Here is a 26,739-nt window from a genome sequence, read left to right as displayed (position 1 = left end):
GAAAATTTTACCTTCAGTCAAAGTCATAGCAAAATTTTTTCTGAAACCAATTTCAGCCACTTGAACATAAATGGGCCCCTATTAGCCACACAGCAACCTTTTCCTTGACAGTTACCTAAATCTCTTATCTTTCACTCACAGGCACAGTGTGATTTAAAACTGTGTACATTTTTATAATTACAGTAATCACCATTGTCAATTGTTTGTTCAGTTATTGCCTTGTTTTTCTTGTCCAGCATTTGATGCGTCTGCTTTAGTTTGCTTGTATAGCTAAGATGTTTCCTTTCTTCCTGTTTATACTTGGATATGAGTTTTAAATAGCCTTGACATTCTTTTCTATAGAATCTATCCTTATTAATATACTTCTTCAGATTTATCTACTTTTATCTTTTTATTTTTGGGTTGAAACTGTTGGGGGTCAGACTCTGTGTGTGTGTGTGTGTGTGTGTGTGTGTGTGTGTGTGTGTGTGTGTGTCTCTACGGTTTTTATTTTCAAAATAAAACAAATATTACATGTTAAAAATGGCATCTCTTAAATTCTCAAGGTTAGACAGCACAGAAAAAAGGACCATCAATAGAGTTCCTTAAACTCCTTTCTATAAGAAAATAAAAGTTTTCTTATATTCTTGCTGCTGCTCATTTAAACAAAATACCATATTCTCTAAACACTCCTTTAACTGAAATACTTTTTGATGTCCATTATTTCTGAGGGATTGGCTTTCTAGTTAACTGGTTCCAGTAAAGTTATTGTGCCTTTCGTTTGTCCAGTAAATTGCTTTGAATTTCTGCTCCCCTCCCCCATCCCAGATATTTCAGGGTCCAAAGGAATATTGCTCTCCAAAATCATACTGAATTGGCAGCAGAAATTATCTAGCCTGGTGGCCTGAAACCTGGAGAGAGATTCTTTTTTGGGAGAGATTTCTGCTGGACTACATCTCCCATAACACACCCTGGCCAAGGACTTCATGATGCACTGCTTCTCCTCACCAAAAGTAGACACAAGGATGGCTTATGGGCAATGTTCCCTGTAATCTTTTTCCAACCATATGTGGATTTTTTTCCATCCATGTGTGGAATAATTGTTTTCTGTGTGCACCGAGACATGTGCAAATGTGTGCCATCAGGGGAAACAAAAACTTAGCTATGGGCATTCTGCTAATCAGTTAGGCAGAATTTGAATCTCTCTTAAGCAGCCACACAAGTGCACATATTACATGGAACACTAATTATGGGAGATGTAATCCAATTTGGATCCTACCCCATAGAAGAGACTCAGGGTATGGGGAATAAACTAAATTCCTTTGTGACACCGCTCCCATTTTTGGCCAAAACCTTTCGTCTAAAAACTCTACATTTCTGATTAAAAGTTGATTTTTTTTTAAATTTCATTTTCATCATACATTTTTATAGGGAAAATTGTTTTTAGACAAGCTCAACCCATTTCCTAAGACAAATTGTAATCTTCTGCTTTTCTATTGAGCAGCTTGAAAAGAGACCTGATGAAGCTAGACCTCAGGTCCAGATCATTATTTTACTTCTCTGCTAGTAAATCTAGTTCATATACAGCATCCTTCTGTTCAAGAATACAACTTAAACTTAGGCAATTTAGAACTTTTTTGAAAACTATTTTTCCCTTTCATTGAGGATGTATGCTGTAAAAGTGTGGTTTAAATCTTAAACATATTTTTGTTCTTTGTTACAGCTCTCCCCCAGGGTTTTGGAATCCTACATGGCTGCTGATGGCAATTTTCTTGTAAGTTAGACAAACACCTGTTATGAATGGTCTAGATAATACTTAGTCCTACCTTGATTTCCGGGGACAGGACTAGATGATCTCTGAAGGTCACTTCCAGTCCAGTGCTTCTATGATTCTCAGTATATCTTCAGTTTTGGCCATGGTCATTAGTTGCAGAGTGGGTTGAGGAAAGTACCGAATTTGTATGTGCATTTTTACTCTCCAAGGCTTTATCCACACTGCAGGGTTTTTGCGCAAGAAGCTTTTTGTGGAAGAGATCTTCTGCAAAAACTTTTTGTGCAAAAGCACGTCCACACCTCAAAAGCGATATGCTTTTGCGCAAGAGAGCATCCACGCTGCATGGCCACTCTTGCGGAAGAAAGCTCTGATGGCCATTAACAGAATGGCCATCAGAGCACCTGTGCTTTTTCCAATAGGCTCTTTTTGCACGAGAAACCCCTGCAGAGCGTCCACACTTGCCTTTTTGCACAAGAGCTGTAGCGCAAAAAGGAGTTATTCCTCATGGGGAGAGGAATAACTGTTGGCAAAAGCCCTCTGTCCTGTCGATTTACTGTATTTTTTTGCGCAAAAACGCGCTTGAGTATGGATGCTCTGCCTGTTTTTGTGCAAAAACCTTGTAGTGTAGACAAAGCCCAAAAGGCTGAGATTATGGTCAACCTTTAAATAAGTTCTTGATTATTCACTGGGCCAGCCGATGAGATTGTTACAACATGGCCCAGGTCTTCTTTCTGGAAGGGCACCAGTGTGTTTGAATTGGATCCAATGGCTGAATCTCATGTGCTTTTAAGCTGCTGGGTCTTGATTGTGACTCTGGTCACTGTTCCTAGTTCTGGGTCTCTCTAGCATTCTCTCAGGTGCAGTCCCCAATGTCTGATGCATTTCTTGGGCAGTGGTACCCCATCACCTGGTAGCTGAGACATCAGAATCAGTCTGTCAGCCCTCCCAAATCCCAGTTTCTTAGACAAATTCCCCCCCAGAGATCACCTGGTGAGGAAGCTCTGATTTTTCTAGTTCCACCCCCCAGGGATAATGTGGCAGTAAAGCAAGAAACATAGACTTAGCTAAGGAATATGTTATACTTTCACTCTCACTCATTTCTAGGTGTGAGGTAGGGAAGGAATTTTCCCCAGGTCAAATAGGAGGTGACCTTGGGGATTTTTTACCTTCCTCTGCAGCCTCCACATATGCGGGTCCCTCGCTAGGATTATCTGGGTATTTCTCACTTAATCATTCGTTTCTCTGCTATTGTGGGTCCCTCAGGTAGCGGTGCACCGTGGTCCCTCCTATTCTCTACTTGTAGCTCAGTAGTCTAGCCTCTAGTGGGTTGTAATGCTTCGGCCTCATGTTGCTTGTTGAGTTACTGTGCAGTGGTGTTGGTGGCCTGGGATGTACAGGAGGTCACACTAGGTGACCTGATGATCACTTCTGGCCTTAAATTCTATCACACTACTAATAAAACCCTAGAGGGTTACAGGATTCCTTAATGCCTAGTCTACACTTAAACTTTAGTTCAGTGCTCAGGGATATGATAAATCCACATCTGTTAGTGCTGCAGCTATTCCAAAAGAACCCCCAGTGTAGGCTCATCTATACTGATGGCAGAGTGCCTGTGTTGATGTAGCTAACGTTATTCAGGGAAGGGAAATGGTATTCCTACAGAAAAAACCCTTCTATGGGTGTAAAGATATGCTGGCATAAGCTCTACAAAGAAGACATAACTTATAATCTGTCCACCAGATGCCTATTCCTGCTACCAAATGAATGCTCGAAGCTATGCCAAAAGCTACATTCTCAACAGAGGTTAAAAATACAACAAGATGTTCACAAAACCAAAATGGAATTTGCCATCTGATGCAGACATATCCCCCAATTCATCACATCTTTATAAGTTTTCTGCCTATTGATTGGTTCAACCAATGAGACAAATGAATGTGAGCTAGTGCCTGCATGTATTTGCACTCTGCGGGAGCTCTGGATAGTAAGCCGTAGGTTTGCAGTCTACATTTAGGTGCAGAGGTTCCAACAGGCTACAGTCCCACCACATTCTTGATGTGCGAAACTACAGTGAAACAAATTCCAGTATTGTCAAATGTAAGCAAAAACCAGGAATCGGGCTGCACAAAATCGTGAGTGGCTTAAAAATGCTGAGATTTTTAAAACTTAAATTCAGTGTGTCTTTTTTAGGTCCATTAAGGGATTTGTATTTTCAGCTTTCTCACATAAATTGGATGACACTAGGAGCTGGGGTTTAAAAAACATACCAAATATCATGGGACATACAATGAAATTACAACAGATGGCACACTATATACTTATATTGTTCCAGTGAGTGTGTCTTACGTAAGTATAGTCTCTTCTGAGATGGCTGGTATTTTTCTGGTCTGGACCATCAGTTTTATTGGATATGATTGGATGTGTTTTTATAGTGGTTTTCATCTGCTTCTCAGTGCCTTGAAAAACTCCTTGGGTATGTCTACACTAGCCCCCTAGTTCAAACTAGGGGGCTAGTGTAGACATACCCCTCCTTATTAAAGGGATTTGTCTCTTGGTCTGAAGCTAAATTTGCAAACTGGAAAACCACAAGCGACTCTTTACTGATTCCTTGTGTTACTCACCCGAGTATTGTGCAATGAAAGATTTCTTACAAATAATGGCCACATCTGGATATCTTGCAGATGGGTTCAGTTTGATTTTTGGTGAACCATTTGTTAGTACAATCCATCATCCTGTATGTTTTGGGACAAGCTGAACCTAAATTTTGGTGTCTCTGATGAGACAGATGGCAAGTTTAGTGGTAGATTAATTTAAATTAAAAATTGAGGTTTTTAATAATATAGTTCAGTGAGTATAGCTATTTCCACATTTATTAGCTTTGTGAGTAGGAGAGCATGTGTTTCTATTGGTGATACACACCTGCACTTTACTTGGTGCACTTAGCAACATTTATTCCACACCTGGATGGAAAACATTAGCTGGAACAATGACCAGAAAGGGTATCAACTTTTGAATTTTTTTAAACGGGTGCTGAAATTCTGGAGATCAGTGCTGTGAAGGTAGGGAGATACTGTGACAAATCCTGCTGCTGTAGAGTCCTGGATTACAGGCTCCCTAAACTGTGCTTGAACCATAGAAACTGGTACCAGAAGTGTATATTAATTCATGGTGATTGTAATCCATAACCTGATTCTGGGATTGTTTCCTTCATTATATTGTTTTGTCTAGTTCAATTATATATAATTTATGCAATGGGGATTTTGTCTCTTCCCTTCAGAGCAGTCTATGGTCTAAGCTATAGCTCAATGATAAAGGCTGTGCATTAGCTGGAGAGCTACTTCTTCATCAAATAGAGAGAGCCACATCCTGTCACTGTGTTGCAATCTTATCATGACATTTTGTTAGTTTGGATTTAGTTGATGCGTCATCTTTACAGCATCATTCCCACTACCTGGCTTCTGCGTAAGAGGTGTTATTTCATCTTCCTCTTCCTTCACCTCATCCTGATTGCTAAATAGGAAGTATTGAGTCTAAGTATTGAGTCCTGGCAGCTCTTACTATCTCCCCACTGGCCCAAGACTGAGTAAGGTACAACTTTCTTTGGAGAGAAGACTTCAGTGTCAGTCTATATGGGACTGGGGAATATTATTGACTCTCATGTAGCTGGTCTATTTGCTCATAGTGTTCCTTGATCTATTACCATGGAATATTGTCCTGAGAGTAACATCCTAGGTAACATAGCATATATTAAAAAGTATGGAATACGTGATGTTTAACATGAATTTGGGATAATTCATTTTTGACAAAGAGCTCCACAAGTGAGTTAGGAAGGTCATCTCAAATAAACACTAATAAAAACATTGTGGTACACATTTATATATGTGTTACCTTATGTTGCTGAGAAAGATATTTAGAAAATATTTGAGGGTTTTAAAAATTTATTTTGGAGATTTTTTGGTGTCCCTGCCACTCTAAAACCAAGTGTCCTAGTTATGAGTTCAACTGTATGTGGAGCCATGTTAACATCCTAAAAGGGTATAAAATAGCTTTTTTCTCCCTAAAGCTAATATATGTTAAAAGACCAATATGTTGCAAAGTAGGTAGTCAAAGGTACATTATAGTCCTTTGTTACATAGTTCTGCAATTCATCAGATTAATATCACTTCAGCATAGCAGAGTTGTGAGCATAAACAAATATCAGAATACTGAGTTTGAGTGCATCATTTTTCACTGGAGAGATCTGAATGTTTTAGAAAGAATAAGTATCATTGTCCCCATTTTATAGATGGGAGAATGGAGGCAAAGAGCAGTGAGTTGCCGTGCCTGAAGTAAAATAACAGGTCAGGGAAGAGCTAAGAATAGAACCCAGGAATTCTGATTCCTAATTCCCTATTCTCGGGACCCCACTTCGTATAGTTTAGGTTATGTTTACACCATATAAAGCGGTGTGTTCTTAACTTGCATTAGTTAACCTGTGTGAACTAATTCAGATTAAATAGCAGTGAAAACACAACTCCTCAGCTTTTAATTTGAGTTTACAGCTCAAAAATAGAGAAAATGAAACTAAGGTTCAGCATCTTGAGTTAAAACCTATAGGGGAGTCTAAGGTTGGATTTTAGTTTACAGCTCAAGTCCAGCCTTAGGTTCCCCTATAGGTTTTAACTCAAACTGCTGAACTTTAGTTTCATTTTCTCTATTTTTCAGTAAGGCAAATGTATTTTCCATGTAATAATGTTGGATAAAAAAAATGTAAATATGCAAATGAATATATATAACGAAAGTACATAAAGTGTATATGAGATGACATAATAAACTAAGCATATTTATACATGAAAGATAAGGAAATCAGCCAAACATGGACAATATTTTTTAAAAATGCTGAAACACTGTCGTCTTATCTGTAACATGTTCTGTCAACATTTTACTCATGTGGGGGGGAGGGGAGGGGGAGATATGTGTACTAGAAGGAAAAAAGGGGAAAACAGTGATATATTTTTTATTATTTGTTTACAGTAATGCCCTCAATGTGCTAAGAGCTCAGTGCTAACAAAAAATACCCGACATGTATTTTTCAAGCTTACATGCTAATATCTCTAATAGAGGCAATGAGGCTTAAAATGTTTCAGTTTTAACTTTTTTTTTTTTTAACTTCAGAGAACATTATATCATTCACGCTAAAAAGCAGTCAGAGAGGCTGCCTGTGGGTGTGAAACAGGAAGCACTAGTGGATAGATTCATATATGTAATAGCACTACATTTGTTCTTGTTCAGCTGCATATACATCAGTTTTAATTAACACATTTTATGCTTCAGCTAGTAGCGTCCCTTTAGCTGTAAGTGGGTTTTTAGATTCCATCCTCCGTATAAACACCACCTCCTTCAGTCCCCACAGCAGTCTGTCTTTACAAATGTTGTAACACAATCTGAAATTTCCTTTCTTTCCTTCCTGCATTTCTTGCAGGTTCCCTTGCGTCAGAAGACAAAACAGAAAAGTCAAGGTAACAGATCTTTTTCCTCCTCTTTTGTTCCTCTTTTTTTTCCTTAAAGGGTGTTTTGTTGTGGAAGGTTGAGGTTTTTGTACCACTGTCTAGCTGGTGAAGGAGTGTTGTTTAAACTCTGCTTATTTTTGCATTGATTCTGAAAACATGACAGCATGCTGTTCATTTGGACTAAGCTCTTGTGGTATGTCAATAGGCACAGAGCGGAGAGTCTAGAGTGAGACAAGGAGAAAGACATGCAGCTTTTCATTTCGTTGAAAGCTAATCCTCTCTCTCTGAGACTTAAATAGCTCTATCATTTTCTAATGCAATTGTAAGGAAGATGAGATCCATTTTTATCTAGTATGTTTTATTTTACAATAATTCATGTGTCTTATTTGTGTGCAATTATCTTCAGAGAAATTAGCAATTATTTTAAGAGAACATCTCATCTTATCTCTGTATATTAGTATGCCTTTTAAATGAATGTATCTAATAGACATCATAAAATGGTCTGACCCATCTGACTTCTATGAGCATTTTAAGAGACACTTGGATTACTGTCAATATAACAAATGTAGATTGACTGATATATTTAATTTATGTAGTACTGTGCATTTAAACAAGCAGAACCATTTATTTTAATGGCACAGGGATTGTTATTATGAGTCGACGGAGGATATCGTGTAAGGACCTGGGACAAGTTGATTACCAGGGATGGCTCTATAAGAAAAAAGAAAAAGGACATTTCATTGGCAACAAATGGAAAAAGTTCTGGTTCATGCTGAAGGGGTCTTCCTTATACTGGTACAGCAGCCAGTTGGTGAGTACAATAAGCTCCTAACTCTGTGTGAGTGACTAAGCAGGACTGCTGGCACTGGGAAGGAAAGCATTGGGGGCAGATTGGAAGTATAATTTGGTGATGTATAAATGATCAGGCATATTTAGTTTGTGTTTAGTCCGGACGTTTCTTGTAAAAAGAATACATGCCAGAAACTTGCTGCCGCATTTTTTAGTTCTGCAAGCACTTGTGAAACATGGACTTGTACAGTCTGTTCTTTTAAGGCAGTGGTTACCAACCAGTAGATCAGAATCTACTGATAGATCTTGGAGCCTCTGACAGCTGATCCTGACTGATTTGTCTAAGAGGCTATCAAGTGTCTGCACTTCAACTGCCCCTTACCTCCAGTGCTGCCCCTTGCCTTGGAGCTGTCCCTCCCCCTGGGAGTCTCCTGCTTTCTGTGCAGGGCAGGAGAGCGAAAGGAGGGGTTCTGATGTCAGGGTGCCCCCTCTCCCACTCTGTATCCTTTCTCCACAGAGCAGAGAGAGGGCACAACAGGACTTGGGATGGAGCTTGCTGGCTGCTTTAGGAAGTGGAGTAGGGCCAGGGCAGGAGTGAGCCTGCCTTAGCCCCATATCACCACCAACCAGGAGCCACCAGCGGTGCCCAGCTGGAGCCCACATGCCAAACTCTTACCCTGGTCATGACTTCCCTCATGCACCCCAAACCCTTGTTCTAGCTTTGAGCACCCCTGCATCCAAACGCCATCCCAGAGCCTGCATCTAGAACCTTCTCCTACATCCAACTGCCTGCCCCAAGAGCAGCTCAGAGCCCCTCTCACACTGCAGGATCCCTTAATCCAAGACGAGAGCCCGCACCCCAACCCTCTGCCCCAGCCTGATGAAAGTGAGTGAGGATGGGCAAGAGAGGGAGGATGGAGAGAGCACGGTGGGAAGGAGGTGGGGCAATGATATTTATATTTGAGGTAGATCTTGGATTGCACTTAAATTCAAAAAGTGAATTGTGCTTAAAAAGGTTGGAGACCCCTGCTTTAAGGGGTATCCTTGACTAGCTCCTTTGTCATTTCAATGCTGAAAGGAACTTGCCTATTTGAGATGCTTACAGACATCTACAGTCAAGGAAGGGGCAGCACTCTCCATATGTTCTCAACTGAACTAACTGCTTAATTTTAATAAGGGGACCTGCTTCCCCCTCTCCCCTCCCCCCCAGCTTCAACCTCACGTGGCCTATCTTTTACTCTCCTTTAAATATTGTTGTCTGATTAGAAAGCCGGTGTCAGAATTACAGCGTAGCTAGCTAGCTATAGCACTGTTGCTCTGTTATTAAATGGTCATGGGTCCTGCTAATTTGTAACCTGCTGCTCTGATGTGCCAATGATAAAGGGCCAGATTTGCAATGTATGAAGGCAGGAATGCATTGCACTTCAACACAAGACTCAGCTTTCAGTTCAGATGATTAACTGTCCCTAAAGAAGCTGGTACATCCTTTCTATTTTTATGACAACCCTCTGCTTTTTCCAGGCATTCCATCTTCTATTACAGTGTGAATGGGAAACAGCCTATGATGCAGACAGGCCTGCTGACTGGCGGGGGAGGCAAATAGGGGCATTTGCCCTGGGGCCTAGCCTATTAAAGGGGCCTGGAGTTGGAGCACTGCTATGCTGCTCCATGTGGTTTTGAGGGCTGGAAGGTACCCAATGCTGAAGTCCAGGTGGCACTAAGGGATGACTTCACTTGGCCGCACCCCTTCTGCCCTCAGCCCTGCCCTTTGCAGGGCATGAAATTGGGCCCCCCCGCCCACCTTGTCCCGAGACCTGCAGTGGCTGTTGGCCCTGCTGGATGGAGACAATGAGCAGACCCTAGATCCCTGTGATCAACTGAAATAAAAAATCACAGAATCCTAGGGCTGGAAGAGACCTCAGGAGGTAATCGAGTCCAGTCCCCTGCCCAAAGAAATAAAACAATGTGTTAAGAAACCAGAGATGAATTGTTTTTCTAATGGTACAATAAGACTATGTGGTAGCCAATCACCTGGAACAGGTGCTGTTTAGCTACAATGCTTTACCTGGGTTTTAAGTGGAAGATCATGGCTTGTGAGGAAAGGCACTGCATATACTGGAGAGTAAATATACTTGTTGTAGACTGATGGTCATGACCCTACTTGATTAGGCAGGGCTAGTATCTCGCATTTGCTGGTTGGGAGAACCTAAGTTGCAGGGCTTTTACCTCCTTTTTACTCCTGTTGCACTCATGTGTCCCATGGATATGGCACAAAAGATCCTACTGTATTTTGTATGGAAACCTACACTGAGGGAGCCCAGAATTTGGAGGGGCAAGTAATTAGGTGATGGTGATGTCACTGATTGGAATCATGAAGTTTAATTGCTGAATAGCGAATGAATAAGTTTTCTAAATGCAAATAGCTGTTATGCTAAAAAAAATGAAAGGGAGGTCTTGGGGTCAACAAGGGGTAAGATATCTTTGCAATTACAACACTAAACAGTTTAGTGTGTCTTGGATTTCATGTTAAGTAATTGCTGGCTTAGCTACATTGTAACAATTACAGATAAACATCTTTAAAACTTTTTATAAAAAAATAAAACTTTTAAAATGTAAGGTATCAAGAGAGGTTTTCATTTTAACATCCCTTTAGCTGTACAGTGGGGTTGGGGGGACCTTTTTTGGGTCGGGAGCCACTGACCTACAGAAAAATCAGTCGGGGGCTGCACACAAGTGAGAAGAAAAAACCTCTTAAAACCTCACAGATGTGGCCCCCAACTGAGAAGGAGAAACACCCTCCCCACATTCCCCCTCTCACTGGAGCCTAGGATCCTATGAGGCCCAGGCTAGTAGGTTTTGTGGGGGGAGCCCGGAGCCTTGGGGGCCAGATCCAGGCTCCCCACCCCTGCTAGAGAGTTATTTTATAGAAAGGAACCAAACCCCTGTCTTTTTAGATGCTGTTAACTTTTCTTTCAGGGGAAAAGAGAAAACAGTTGAGGAGGCTTGGAGAAGTTCTTGTTGCAGCAATCATTGTTGAAGCCCAATCCTTCTTTCTTTAAGATAAAAAGAAGACAGACACATGAGGAGAGAAGAATAACAAAGATAGAAAACGCAGCTTCTGATGCTGCTGTTGAATCTCACTTTGAGCCTTGCTTCTTGAGAGATACGGGCAGAGCATACAGTTTTATCAGCCATTCTGAGATGTGTCAGACTTGGCGTGCTAAACAGAATCTTTTTGGACAGAAAGTAAAAAGGAAAGAGAGCTAGGAAAGAAGAAAACTAAAACTGGAAAGGAAATTGATATGAGTGAATGGAGCACATATCTCATATACCAGATAGCATCGGTTTCCTCTCCCTGGCTTGCTCTTTTCAGGTTTCTCTCTTACGATCAGGATGATGAAGGCCCAACAGTGTCGTGGTAGTTTCCAGGTCCATGGAGATGGTGGAGATGACAGCCATGATAATAAAACAGTCTCCTTCCAGTCCACATCTCTGGTGGGCACTGAGTGACCTCTAGATAGAGCATGTCCAAAAAGAGACAGCTATCTTAGTTAGTAAAGCCATTCAAAATACATTCAGTGATTTTTACTATAAACAATGTCTCCCATTTTGAGACTCATCAGCTTGTTGTCATCAATCTGTAACTTATGCCAGAGTAACCGCCACCGGGCAGATTTGAACCTGAGCTCTCTGGAATTTAATATAGGAGCCTCTACTGCTTGAGTTATAAAGCCAGCTGGAAGACCCTTCATTGCTGTTCTTTTAACTTAAGCAATCCAGTTTGTACTGGTTCGTTTGTCTCCAACTTTTGTTAAATTATATAAACAATTTTATGGAGCAGGCTGAGTTGGATTATTGTTACCTTGGACAATGTATAGCACAGCCCTCTGCCACATAACACCAATGAAACAGTGTCAAAGAGGACAATTCACTCACTTTTATTAAGTGAAAGCCATCCCAGTTCGATTAATTTCAGCAGGGTTACCCTAGGCATGTATTTGGACCATCATGTTTTATAGGTTAGTGCAAGGGTGGGCAGTACACCGGCAGCAGTTCACCAGGGTTAGCCCCTGACGGGCCACTGCTGCTATATTACATGCATGGTTGCAGGTACTGGCGATTGTAGCTCCCATTGGCCAAGAAGGGTGATCCGCCGCCAATGGGAGCTACAATTGCCAATACCTGTGGTTGTGCAGGTGAATATAGCAGTAGGGGACCACCAGGAGCTAACTCTGGTGGATCAAATCCAGCCTGTGGGCTGGTACTTGCCCATGCCGGCTTAGTGAATGTTTCCACCTCTTCATTTATTTTTAGAAATGCTTAGTAATGCCTTGGTCACTTAATCACTCTTGCTCCTAAATGCCAATGACTGGAACAGAATAAGGGCGCAGTGTTGTGGACAGGCATATAATAAATTTCTCCTAGTTTCTTTCTGAATTGCTGAAAGATATTATGGTCCCAATTCTCTGATATGACATCAGTTTTTATGCTGGTGTAATTGTATTACCTCCAGTGGAGCTAATCCTGATTTATGCCAGCACAACTAGCATAAGAATTGGGCCCTATTTGTTTTAAAGAACGTTAGAATGTTCTGGAGTTTTGATAGGGTGGGGATCAGCTTCTATGTATCAGGCTGTGAAGATGCAGCATGGTCACTTTCCACTTTAGCATCTAAACACTTAAGATTATGGCATAAAAGGGCCTGTACACATCGATCCTCATAGATGTTGAACAAACTAGTGAAAAATGGTGAAGGTAGAAATGAGCTGAGGTTAAATAAATGAAATAAGTCACTGATTTTGGCTACTCATGGTTCTGTATGACCCATTTCTTTATTTTAAAAAGCAAGAGTCTTTTTTTTTTTTAAAGCTTTCCACAGATGCTACAGTCAACCAGACACTGACAACTGTAGCATAGCAACAGCAGTGTGGTGTTGATGGCCTTTTTTAAGAAATACTGGGAAAATATCAGAATTTGGATGGAATGTATAATTGAATGTACGTTTACTTTCTCAAGTTAGGGTGGGTATTCTCCGTAATCCCTGATGGATCATATACTCTTGATTAAATCTATTCTGGGGTCTCAGAAGCTGTGGAACTCTTCTTTAATCTGGCTATCATGTGCAAACCTTGCTAATTGTGGGCCTCTCACTGAAGAGGGAATGGGGAATGAATTCATTCACATCTCACTAGCAGTGTACCACAACACAGAAGCTGGGCAATCTCAACAGAAGCAGTGCCAGATTTATGACCTTAATAAAAGAAAGATGAGGAGAGGCAGTTAAGGTAGTCAGGGAACACCTTGAGAGAAGGAAATTGAGAAGGATCTGACTGGGTAGAAAGGTGTGAATGAGAATTGGTTTGGGAATACGTGGAACAATCTTATTAAGTTAGTTTGGTCAGCTTCAAAATGGTTGATTGCATATCCAGACGAACTCCAGATATCTTTGAGAGTCACTCTTTGCTAGTCTCTGGTTCCCTCTTTTTGTTGTTATTTTGTACAGATGGATGCTTCAAAACGGAACATTCAGAAACATCACCAGGGTCTCCCTCCCCCGGCAGTTTTAGTTCTAGTCTGGAGGATTCATACTGAAACCTTGCAAGTGGGGCATTACTTCTGTATGGGAGGAGAAAAATGAACACAAATAATGCTGGTTTTAGACATCTGTTTCACCTCATGTCTGTCTCACATATGCACCCGTGATTCATTGGAAATTGGGAGACCAATCAACTGTGTGGGGTGTCTCTGTAAGATAATTTGTGTGACTTTCAGTGGATAGACAAAAATTCCGAGTTGTCTTCTGTAGCTATGCGCATGGTTTTAGAGATTGGGACTGTGAACAGTATCATGAGGAATCAACTTAGAAAAATCTTTTAATGGATGCTGTGAAAGGTGGTCCATGCATCTCTAGAAGTTTTGGTGCTCTACACATCCCCACATAGAGGCAGGCCCCTCTGTGGGGGAGGGAGGAGCTGCACTTAGGGCTGTGGGTGCAGGAGCTGTGGGGGGTGGGCAGGCGCAGGGGAGGGAGGCAGCAGAGGTTGGGCCTCATTCACTGACAGTTGGCCGGGGGAGGACGGGGAGAGGAGTTATGTGGCTGGGAGCCAGTAGAGTGGACTGGGCTGGGGCCAGGTAGCTCTGCTTCCTCCCACCACTGCCAGTGAATGTGTCTGACCCCTGCTAGTGGCACCAGGCCCCCCACTAATCCCCTGGGCCATGTCATGTGAAGAGGGAGTTTGGGGGAAAGGGTGGAATGGCGGTGGGGAGGAAGCAGAGCAGGGGCGGAATGGAGCAGGGACTGGAAGAGGTGGGGCAGGGACTTAGGGGAAAGGCTGGAGTGTGGGCAGGATGGGGGTGGAGCAGGGGCAGAGTGGGAGGCTACACTATGCAGCTGTGTATTTTGGGTATTGGTAGGGACAGCCTTGGGTCCAGGTGATGGTGGGCTCTCAATATTTATCCTCAAGTCTTGCTCTAACTAATTGTGTTTAAATTGTGCTCCTCAGGCCCTTTGGCACTGATGAAAAGTCATTGCCTTGGCTGACTGTTGGACTATGAAGTCAGTTTTGCAATTTGGTTCCTCACCAGACTGGATAAACATTACGGCAGGAGAACACTACAAAAATTATCTGAATTTGGTGCTTATCAGGGAAGCAGAGCATTAAATATACAAGAAAGCTGAACTTCTCACTAATGTCTACAAATGGTTCTCCTCCCTGCCTCAGCCACAAGTGAAGCATGATGTCTGATGAAGTCACTGAAACCGGTTTGGCCTGTTGAGGCTCTGCTGTTCAGTCTCCAGCGCTATTAGTTTTGTACTTCTCCCTCTCATTGCTTATGTTTGCTCTAAAAAGTTAAAACTAAATATCACTTAAAAAGTAAAGATGTTCATAAACCTTAGAGGAGGGTATATAATGTAATAAAGTAAATGGGAAGGTGTCTTTCACTGGGATTCTGCATTTTGTGTCTATCACAAATAGAGTTGGTTGAAATCTTTTGACTGAAAAGGCCTTTTAAAAAAAAAATTGGTCTGTTTTTAAAGAAAGTTTTCACAAAACAATTGTGTTTTGCAACAAATCTGGTGACATCTGTAATCAAAGTACTTTTCAAGGTTTTTTATATTCTTTTTTACTAAAACTAAAATGATTAATAAAGTATTTTATCAATAGCTTTAAGATGGCAAAACTTTACTAAAACAAATGGGTTCATTTTAAAGCTATTGAAATGTATATAATGCAATTATTTTGGTCTTCTATTGCTGTTTAACAATGCAATTAATCTTTTTAAAATCTTTTTTATCTTAAAATTAGTTGCAATTATTTTATAAAATAATTTGAAAGCTTAAAATGTTTTTAATTGGTCACAAACTAGCTATAGTCACTCACTTGTTCAGCAAGATGGCTGCTTCTAATAATACTAGTGATAATTTTTTTAAAAAGACATATCCAGTTAATTTAGAATGATATATTTTGGTTTATGAACTTTTGAACTGTTGGATAGTTTTCCTTTATATGTAGGGCAACCCACCTTAAAACCAAATGCAACAGCTTGTTCTAATTTTTGAACATCCTGCCATATAGGTAGATCGGGGTTCTTTCAATTGGAATCCTTCATTTTGAGACATTGCAACAAGACCACAGAGGAACTTGGCCTCATCATTATGAAATTACCGTAAAATCTTGAGTATAATGCGTACCTATGTATAATGCGCATATGCCTTTTAAAGGTCAAAATTCTTGAATAAACTAAACTCTTATCTATAATGCGCACCCCCATTATACTTGAGATTTTAAGGTATGCATAGGAAGGAAGGGCTCTCTGCCCAGCTGAGCTCATGCCTGCTGCGGGGTCCCTCTGCCCAGCTGAGCTCATGCACGCTGAGCTCTCACCTGCCCGGGGGAAGGGAGAGCCTCCCCCACCCAGTTGCCGGTGCGCCAAGCTCGCGCCTGCTGGGGGAGCCTCCCCTGCCCAGCTGTCCGTGCGCCGAGCTCTCGCCTGCCGGCCCCCGGGCCCAGCCCAGCCCAGTCCATGCCTGACTCCCTCCCCGCCCAGCTTGTGCCTGCTGAGAGTGAATTTAAAACTTTAAAAAAAAACCTCCTATGGATAATGCGCACCCCGACTTTGACGTTAAAAAAACGGGGGGAAAAGTGCGCACTATACTCGCAACTTTACGGTAATAATGGCGAATTTAGAATCAGGTTAGAAAATCTTTCTTGAGGCAAGTGATAATGGTTTATGACTTTCACAGAATTTTCACATCCAAAAAGTGATTGTAAAAATGACACCTTAAGTTCATATATCAGCTCCTGATGCTTATTTAGAATCCTATTTGCTGACTTCTGTGACTACAGCTATCACAACACTGCTCATAGACATACTTGCTGTGTGTCTTGGGATTACAGTGGAAATATCAGGTCTAGTTTACAGAACTGTCAGTTAAAAACAGAAACATAAGAAAAAACAAAACTAAACAAACAATGCCCCCCACACACATTGCCCAAAACAATAAAAGCATGTCCAACTTGTAAATGCATTAAATATGATGTGGAAATCACAAAGATACAATGAACATGGAACCCTAAAATGACACTTAGAGAATCACTTCTCAGGGTTTGATCCTGAAATATGCAAAGCACTTAAGCACCTACTTAACTTTAAGAATGCAAATAGTTAAGTGGCTTCAGTTGTTGCACATGCTTAGTGGAAGCACCTGTTTTTAAGTGTTCTGGTGTATTGAGGCTGTAAGTATGTCATCTTAAATGATTGAAAGGAATTATTCTTTTTAAAACAGTGTGACACACAGTGGGACAAAAGGGTCAATTAAAACCTGAAGTGCTTACCGTTATAGTCTACACTTGTTTGTAGAGCTGAATCCTCTGCAGGTCATTGGTGTGCATAATTATGTTTGGAAGGAACTAGGACTGGTATTCATAAATCCATACATTTTTAAAGTAAGGGGGTTCCATTAGATCATCTTGTGTGAGCTCCTGTATATCACAGGCCATAACATTTTTCCCATTTCCCCCCATATCGAGCCCAATAACTTGTTTGACTGAAGCATAACAACAAGTGTTTGGCTGTCAGTTCTGATTCTAAGATATCAAGAGATAGAGAATGCACCACTTCCGTTGGTCACTGGTTAATCACTCTCATTGCTAAAAACAATTAGTGCTTTATTTCCAATTTGCATATAGCAGACTTCAGCTTCCAGTCATATTTTTTGTTGTTGTACCTTTCTCTGCTAGAGTCCTTGGTATTTCCTCCCTGTGAAGGTACTTATATATTAAAATCAAGCCACTTCTAAATCTTCTTTTTGATAAAACAAATAGATTGAGCTTTTTAAATCTCTCTGTCAGGCATTTTGCCTAGTACTTGATGCATTTTTTAGCTCTTCTCTGAATTGTCTCCAGTTTTTCAACATCCTTCTTAAAATGGTATAAAGTGCATTAGGAGGACTCTGATGCCCAGGATTTGCATTTATTTTTAGCTATGGCAAACTTCCAACAGGAAATATCTTGTTGATCCCTCAAAAATACAGTATATAAAATATATACTATGGTACTGTGCAGTCATCTCTCTTCCTTTCTTTCTTTTTTTTTAAAAATAAATAGAGATTCATATTATAGGCTGCCAAAGAGCCTCCTGATGTTACAACGTTTATTGGTTCTTGCTTTATATTTCATTTTGTTGGTGTGTGGGTAGGGCTGGGGGGTGAGGGGAGGTGAAGGATGTTCCTTTTAAAAAATATCATCTTAATCTCGATTTCTAAAATTGTATAGTTTGATTGTGGGTGGACGGAGTGGAGAAACAGGCATTGTGGGTGTACCTTTCCAGTCCAATGGTGCATATAATAACAGCTGTTTCAGCGCTATGCTAGGAATCACATGGAGTACTTGTCTGTGTTGACATTTGTTTTTGAAAGCTTGTGCTGGGAAGAGAAATGTAGATTGTTTATTGTACTTGGCTTTGGAGAGATGGGGTTTTTGGTACTCTAACACTGCATAACTACGGTAGTTCTCTTCCCTTAATGCTGTCAGTAGCCAGACTCTGGAAGGCATGCTCACGGAATTCCTTTCTCTCTTCTTGGCTTTCCTTTAATTTTCCATTCGTTTACTAGGGCTACTAGGTTGAAAGCATTAGTTCAGGGTGTTGTTTACCCTATTTTAAATATGATGCAATTTTAGTAAAATTCCCTTTTGTTTGTTATTTTTCCTTCCCTCCCCTCACTCCCCCCAAAAAACCTTCTGATCTCCTGCTCACTGTATTTTAATGTAATTACATTTCAACATGGGAAACATATAAGTAAGCCTATCCTAGTCTGTAGCACTCTGGACAGATAGTTAAAATTAGAATCTAGAGAAGACAAAAAACAGCAGCAAACCAGTATTTCTCATTGTAGAAGTCACTCCACAAAACTGCAATTTCCTCACCTCCTATGATTAACCTCATTGCTTCCTCTGCACTTAATTACTCAATCAATGTCTTCAGCCACTCTAGTTTAAATATTTGACACATAAAAACGTGAGACTATTCTTGGCTAACATCCCCCTTTTCATAGTCACTTCATATTCACAGACAAACAATGTCATTTGAGGTGCTGTCAGTCTTCTGCATCTGAATTGTCCCTGTGCTTTGAATTACCTTGAGATAGCTTAGCTGCTTATCACAATGTACGTTTTCAGAATTATAATGTGGTAAGGTTGAGGGGGAGGACGAGAAAGGAGTAGCTCAGGAATTAATATTTATCATGGTTTTTGAAAGTGAAAATCTGTATTTTCCCTACACATGTAGATGCAGGTTCTTGTTTGTCTGCATCATGGCCATTCATAAGAGGAGAAGGGTTCAGATCTACAGAGACTGAGCACAATGCTCAATTGAAAGAAGGAAGACATAGGGATGGATTTTAGCAACAGGCTGCAACCTTATTGGGGAGGGGTTCTGTGCCTTTCCTTCCCCAGCACCCTTGTGTCTTGCAGGCCAGGCACTTAACTGAGTTCAGGATAAGCTTAATTATCCAAATATACCTGTAAATCAGACACTTAGATATTTAAATTACACTGGCAATGTTGTGAACAATTAAAGGAAGCCTGGATAAAATCTGGCCCTTTATTTTAGCAAGGTGTATTAAGCAGTGTTGTGCTGAATGTCAAGCCAGCTCAAGCACTTACTCCTCTGAGATTGCCATGCCTGCAAAAAGAAGACTTATATTGACATTATCCTTTACCTCCCAAGAGAAGAGGCTTCTGCTTTTTTGGAGTTGAAGGTTAAGAGTTCAGCTTCCCATGTACCCTGTATGAGGTTTGGCCGATCACTTTGTTCATGTACAGCAGTAGCTGATTGAGACCACTGATCATTGCAAAGGGATCTGTAGTCCGCTAGCTCCTCCTGTTCCAACCCCAGACTACATTTTGCTTTTGGAGCTTATGTCTGGAGCTGACCCTAAGACCCAGAAATCTCAGAGGAGTAGCTGTGTTAGTCTGTAACTTAAAAAAATATATTTTAAAAAATGAGTGGTCCTGTAGCATCTTAGAGACTAACAAAAGAAAATGGACAGCATCATGAGCTTTCATGGGCACAACCCACTTCTTCAAACGAGTGGTGTAAGAGTGTGACTTTGTGATAAATCCTGAATACAAGCACAGTTGTTCCAGAGGAGGGAATAATCTTCCCTAACCCTATGTAGGTTCAGATTCCATACCCTCTTGTGCCTGTTCACCTCTTCTAGTTGGCCTCTGGGGGTATGGAATAAAACCTATGCCCGCACCTTGTTCACTTGCACAGCAGGCAGTTTAGTGACACTACCATCACAGTGGCATAGACAACCCACAGTCACATAAAACCAAACCCTATCTGTTTCCTTGCAGTAGAGATGTATGCACACAAAATAAAAGTTTGTCAGGAATTGATATAATCTTGGTCCCCTCATTGGAGCCTGGGTTAATGCTGGTGACATATTTTGTTGCAGGCAGAGAAAGCTGAAGGATTCATCAACCTGCCAGACTTCACTGTGGACCGAGCAAGTGAATGCAAGAAAAAACAGTAAGTGTGTCATGTGACATAGCCCACAATTTGGCTGATTAAAGATTTTTACACAGCAAAAGCTGCACTTGAATTTGATGGTGGTCAGTGAGAGAGGCTGGAGATCAGAAATAGCATGATAGATTATCTGAACAAGAACTTCTGAATTTCTTACTTGCACCATGACTGGACCTAACTTTTGTCCAAAGAATAGCCATTTTGTGGTTTTGACATTGCTTGGGAAATTATTTTATTTTATTTAGCTGCTATGCCTTTTTTGCTTACCATGTCCTACTTGCACTGAGTATCTAGCCTTCCATGAAGAACTCTGTCATGGGATTAAAGCAGTTTTAGGAGTTGTGCAAAGTGAATTTGGTGCACCTTGTAAAGATAAAATTTATGGCATACAGAATCAGTAAACAACAAATATGTTTTTATGTTAAGGGCTTTATTCCTACAGGTATCCAAATAGGAAAAATCTTGATTATTAACCCGGCCAGTTAAGAAAATATAGTTAATGATATAAATAATACTGATGTGTATTAACAGGGATTATTAAGTAAGTTACAGTGGGGGATGTCTAGGTTGGATATTAGAAAAAACTATTTCACCAGGAGGGTGGTGAAGCACTGGAATTGGTTACCTAGGGAGGTGGTGGAATTTCCATCCCTAGAAGTTTTTAAGTCCCAGCTTGATAAAGCCCTGGCTGGGATGATTTAGTTAGGACTGGTTCTGCTTTGGACAGGGGGCTGGACTCAATGAGCTCCTGATGTCTCTTCCAGCCCTAGCATTCTATGATTCTATGATTATTATTGAAATGATATTACTGCCATGGGATATTCACTAGGATATGCTTGAGGATCACAGAGAAGTCTGTGTTTGTGCAGGCATGACAGCTTGCTTACATAGCAGCATATAATGACTGATATATTGCCATACCCTGGGCTGGAGTTAAGGACAGGCAACCCATGTGACAGCCTGGCTTGCAGGACACTGGGTTCAGGATGCTGTTTTTCTTGTTAGCAACAAAAGGGAAAATAGAATACCCTTTGAAAATGTTTGAGGAATCATTTTTCACTAACGTCCTAACATTTCCTAAAAGAGAACCTTGTGGAGCTTTCCAGACTTTCTGAGAACTACATTTTCCTTGAACCTTCTAGAATGTTGTCAGACATGCCCTTGCAGGTATAAAAGTGGTGGCACGTTGCCAGTCAGTACTGAGATATAAGAGCAAAGTGTCAGAAATGAAAGCCTGGGACCTGGGTTAACATTCTAAGGCTGTCACCTAGTATGACACATTTTAATGCTGGTCCTTCCTGTATTGGTGCACAGATCAATTTCTTGATGTTAGTACATTTCAGTTATTCTTAAAATATTTTTCTATAAGCATAGAGAACATGATTATTTTTCTTATTTGCTTATATTGGCATGAATAAATACAGATTTAAGGATCCTAGCATGTCAATTTATCATCTCTCATGACAGGGATAAATAATGCAAATCATTCAGCAAAGTCATGAAATGGCCTACAAATGCAATAAAAACAAGGTATCTAACTGTTTAATAAATGGAGGGGGTGGAAATGCCAAAACTATTCCTTGCCTAGGGCATCATTTGGTCTTGGGCCATCCCTGACCATTGTATTCTATACACTACTTTTGGCTTCCAGCTGCATCTAAACGCAGTTCAAGGAGTTAGTTTTTAATCTATAAAATACTGCATGGTTTTCACCTGGCTTTTAAGGGAATGCTCTCCTCTCTGTGCTCTATCTCCATATTTTTCTTGAGGCATGCTTCCTGGAAAGCTTGTTACTTGAATTCTTGAGGAACAGAGGCAAAATGTTATGAGTAAGAGTCTATGGCTCCAGAGTTCCCTATTTGTTCTCAGAGCTCATGTTGGCTAAGCCACATAAAACACAGCAGGTGTAGACTGTTTCTTTTGGCTTCAATGAACCATTTGCACCATTAAGCATGATAGATAGTGTTTGTAAATGAGGGGCCCAATGTGCCTAAGGTTAGGCCCTCAAGCATGAAATGTTCAGTTGTAAGTCACCTGGTGTGTTTATGTTCCTTGAGTGGATGAGTGACACCTTTAGAATGAGGATTCCTATGTGAATACTTTGCAAATTGATTGTTTGCTTTCTGTAGCTATTCCTCAATTATTTTCCAACTGATTGTTGCAGTGATCATTTCTGACACAAGCTACTTTGGTAGAGTTTTTGCCATTACTGTAAATCAGGGGTGTCCAAACTTTTTTCAAAGAGGGCCAGATTTGAAGAAGTGAACATGCGTGAGGGCCGTCCCCGCACCCTCAGCCCCAAGGTGGAGGGCCCGCGGAGTCGGAGGCGGGTGGAGAGCGCAGGACACGCCGGCCTCACGGCGGCCCGGGGGCAGGGCGAACCCGCAGCCGAGCGGGGGAGCGGGGCTGTGGACGTGCCCTACAGGGCAGGCTCTAGGACCGCGGAGGCCATGGGCTGCGGCGGCGCGGCCGGAAGCAGCGCGCTGGGCGCGCCAGTTCAAAAGAGCGCCGGGGAGCCAGGAGAGGGGGAGGAAGCGGGGGCCGTATTAAACCGGAACACGGGCCGCAATTGGCCCACGGGCCGGACTTTGGACATGCCTGCTGTAAATGAAAACCGCCCCCCCCCCCCAGATATTTTGAGAAAAAGTGCCCTATGATCTGCTTAGGCTGCCTGAAATCCTCTAGTTAACTACAGAACAGAGATGCAATTGCCTGTAGAAGTGTCATTTTTTTCAATTCTAATTTAACAAGTAGCTAGCTCAGTCTTCATTGCTGTACATTTCTTCATTGAAGCTGCCATTGACAGAGTTGATGATGCATGTTTATGTGGACACTTGCTAACAATATTTGGATTGAGTTCAATTCATTTTATGTAACCCACCAAGCAACCATGAAACGGGATTGACTTTTATTACAGTCCCATGGGCAGCTTCCAGTCCCATTGGCCCTCCAGAAATTTACTAGAAGGCAACTTTATTGCTTTTCTGAAACAAGATGACTTACTCTTTTGGGCGGAAACAGAACAGAGGTGAATTGAGATGGATTCTATGTGAGCATCCAGAATTGGAAACTTTTTTTCTTTAGTCTGCACATCTCTCTTGTGACACTTTGGTGTTTATTCCCAAGCCTATAGCATTGTTGATTTGATAGAGGGCAGCCAATATCACTGTAACATTTACTCTTACAAGTATCTTTTTAACTCCTTCTCTTCATCAAAAATGTGTAAAAATCAGGCGGCCACAAAATGACCCTACAATGCTAAAAATATGTTAGTAATTTTTTTCTTCTGAAAATGTCCTTTCAGTCTTGATATGCCTCTTCTCTATTTTGACTCATCGTTCTTTATATCTTTGCTAAAATGTCTGACCTCTAAAAGTCCACTAAAAATGTCAAACAATTTTGAAGAAAAAATACATTTCTTAATAGACTGGGGTGTACAAAAGTGTTATGATTTGGATAATTTGGTAATACAATTTCATGGTTTTTTCTCTACCTTAATTAACACTCTCTCTCTCTCTCTCTCTCTCTCTGTTGTTTGTTTCTTGAAGTGCTATTAAGGTCAGCCACCCACAGATCAAGACTTTTTATTTTGCAGCAGAGAATGTGGAGGAAATGAATAGGTAAGTAACAGAAAGTGAACATCTTTATCCTTGTCTACCATCTTAGAACCATTCCTTTGCCCCAGGTTGGTTTTTTTAGATGGCAAGTAGTAGTTGTGATTCAAGAGTATTCTTAGATTGTTGTTTCTGTTTTTTCTTATTGATGCAGTAATGGATATCTTCAAGGTAAATGTAAGATAAAACACTCTGATCTACTGGTGGTTGTTTAAAAATGTGCCAATTTAATTAAGATACTATGTAGTGGCAATATTTGATCTTTGGGTATGTCTACACTACCCCGCTAGTTCGAACTAGCGGGGTAATGTAGGCATACCGCACTTGCAAATGAAGCCCGGGATTTGAATTTCCCGGGCTTCATTTGTATAAGTGGGGAGCCGCCATTTTTAAATCCTCGCTGGTTCGAACCCCGTGCAGCGCGGCTACATGGGGCTCGAACTAGGTAGTTCGGACTAGGATTCCTATTCCGATCTACCGGTACAGGAACTATACGATTAAGTTAGGATCCTATTATAAAGCCCATTTTCAGTAAGTCCATCACAAAATCACAAAGATAAATCAGTTTTCCTAAAGTTCTCATAAACTAGCAATCCTCAAAGATTAACTCTTGCCCCTGTTGTTAAGCCTTTAAAATATGATCTGTATTGTGAATTATGAATTGTCTGACAAATTTTAATACACTTTAAATAATACAAATGGAAATTTCGTATACAATCTTACAAAGGAAGGTACGGTACAATAGGCTATACACTGATTTGATATCAGAGGGGTAGCCGTGTTAGTCTGAATCTGCAAAAACAACAAGAAGTCCTGTGGTACCTTATAGACTAACAGATATATTGGAGCATATGCTTTCGTGGGCAAAGACCCACTTCATCAGATGCATGTGACAAAGTGAGTCTTTGTCCATGGGCTTATGTTCCAATATATCTGTTAGTCTATAAGGTGCCACAGGACTTCTTGTTGTTCTTACTGATTTAATAATGGCCCTGATTTTAAAGCCATAATGAAATTTACCTAACTACAGTTTGCAAAATATATTTTGTGAGGATGGAGTGAGACATGCCTGCATAGGTTTTAATTTGTCACTCAAAGGAGACTAAATATTTCAGAATTGAATATTACGACACTCATATCTTCCAGCTGAGTTCAAAAAGTGGTATTGTTTCCTTGTGTGCCTTCCTCTTGACTACATCTTTTAAAGTCAACTTCTTTCTTTTCAGAAGTTTCTTCTACCTAATATTCACTCTCTCCCTTTCCTTCTCAATTTACATACCCTGAGATTTTCACTGTATAGAAGAGATTAGATCTATGGTACACTGAGGGAGATGTAATGTCCCTTTGTATGGTGCTCCCTGCTCCTCCTGGCTGGTTGCAATGAGTATAGCTACTTATACTTGCAGAAGTGTACAAAAACTAATTTCCACAACCATCCCCTTCCACAGTGAGGTCAGTATGTATCATTACTCTACTTTCCTGACTGGACAAAGAGGCAAAGAGAAGTTACATTATTTTCCAAAAGTTCAATGTCAGATCAAGGATTAGATGTCTTACTACCACTGGCTTCTCTCTATACCCCAAGATCACAATGCCTGCCAAACAAGCTGCTTAGTATTAGTTATTATTACTACACAGAGCCCTATAGACTCATTGCACTTTATGTATAAGCAGCATTCCTATCTGCAACAGAATACAATCTACAGTAGCAGACACAAACGGAATATAAGTTGCATGTAAGTCAGACAATGTCGAATGTAAAGTTAAGTCAATAAGGAGTAAAAAATACTCCATGCATAGTTGGGTGCCTTCTAAAATTAATTTTGCTTCAGCAGTATTCACATTCTTATTTTCACTTGTTTTTCATGAATATTGAAGCAAACAATTCCTACAAATGTTCATAGAAAAAAAACATGTGGACCTGCCACCAAGATTCCTTTATCTACAAAAAAAAATTCATTTTGTACTGGAGGAAAAATCCACGTACATTGAGAAAATAGTTATTTTGTGCTTTTATATACACAGTTTCTCACTAATGTACCCAAGACGCTGAAAGATATCTCAAAACAAACAAAATCTCATTATGGCTTAAAAAAAATCAAACCAGAGTGTAGTTAAGTAAAATCAAACTGTAGTTAAGTAAAAAAATAAAATATCTGTCATCTTGGTTCCAATCCTGAAACTGTTTACACTTGTCACTAGTTCCACTGAACACCACCACACCGGTCATCTGAAGAAGTGGGTTGTGCCCATGAAAGCTCGTGATACCACCTACATGTTTTGTTAATCTTTAAAGTACTACTAGACTATTTGTTGTTTTTTAAAGTTTTTCCTGTTACAGACTAACTCAGCTACCCCTCTGAAGCATGTGTAAAGTTTCTCATGTACGTAAAAGTTTATAGGATTATGACCTTTGTTTGTGACTCCCACAGGCTTTCATCCATTAAACCACTAATGAGTTTATTCAGGGAGTAGTATGCTTCATTTATTTGGTACATGTGTTTGAAGATGAACTCTTTGCAGTAGTCAAGCAAACATAGAGCAAATGAGTGCTGGATAGCAGATAGCTACATGTGTCTACCAACGTGCACTTTACACTCCTACGTGATGGCAACCTTTTAAATCTGGACTTTTTTTTAAACCTATCTCTTCTGTTTGAAAGGATCAAATGATTTATAAATCAAAAAGGTACAAAAACTGTAACCTGGCGTCACTTTATGCACGAAGAGAACACAGCCCTCTAGGGAAGGCGAGAAAGAGAGCAGCTGTTAATAGCATGCAACAGTGCTACTGAACAGTTTAGAACAGGAAGTGAAGAATGCTATATAAAACTGATGTTAGAAAGGCAGAACATAACTTACACAATTTTCAATTTGGTCAGGAAGCCTGAGTTAAAGGATCTACTCTTACAAAGTACACTGTAATCTGATCAGAGCATGAGATTGTGTAACCCTGGGGAACAAACAATATGTTACAATACCTTAAATAATGGAGATATTGGTTCAGATTCCTATGTATGGAGGCAGTTTTAAAATAGAGGGACTTTTAAATAGCCTTACAAACA

At 40.5% G+C, this 26,739-nt stretch overlaps 1 protein-coding gene across 6 annotated transcripts in view; it reads left to right on the top strand.

Annotated features, from left to right (window-relative positions):
• Positions 1–26,739, top strand: part of IPCEF1 (interaction protein for cytohesin exchange factors 1) — a 102,618-nt gene that overhangs the window by 30,659 nt on the left and 45,220 nt on the right. For 4 of the 6 annotated variants that reach the window (XM_025180647.3, XM_075924477.2, XM_075924475.2 and 1 more), the window contains 5 exons: positions 1,703–1,753; positions 7,212–7,248; positions 7,881–8,050; positions 19,991–20,064; positions 23,610–23,681. In XM_025180647.3, the coding sequence (XP_025036432.1) occupies positions 1,703–1,753; positions 7,212–7,248; positions 7,881–8,050; positions 19,991–20,064; positions 23,610–23,681 (404 nt within the window). The other 2 variants (XM_075924479.2, XM_075924478.2) reach the window with 2 other exon arrangements.

Source organism: Pelodiscus sinensis, chromosome 3 (assembly GCF_052426305.1).
Source record: "Pelodiscus sinensis isolate ZL-2025 chromosome 3, ASM5242630v1, whole genome shotgun sequence".
NCBI classification, from domain to species: Eukaryota; Metazoa; Chordata; order Testudines; family Trionychidae; genus Pelodiscus; species Pelodiscus sinensis.
The sequence above is the reverse complement of the archived record's forward strand: the minus strand, read 5'-3'. Positions and strand labels throughout refer to the sequence as shown.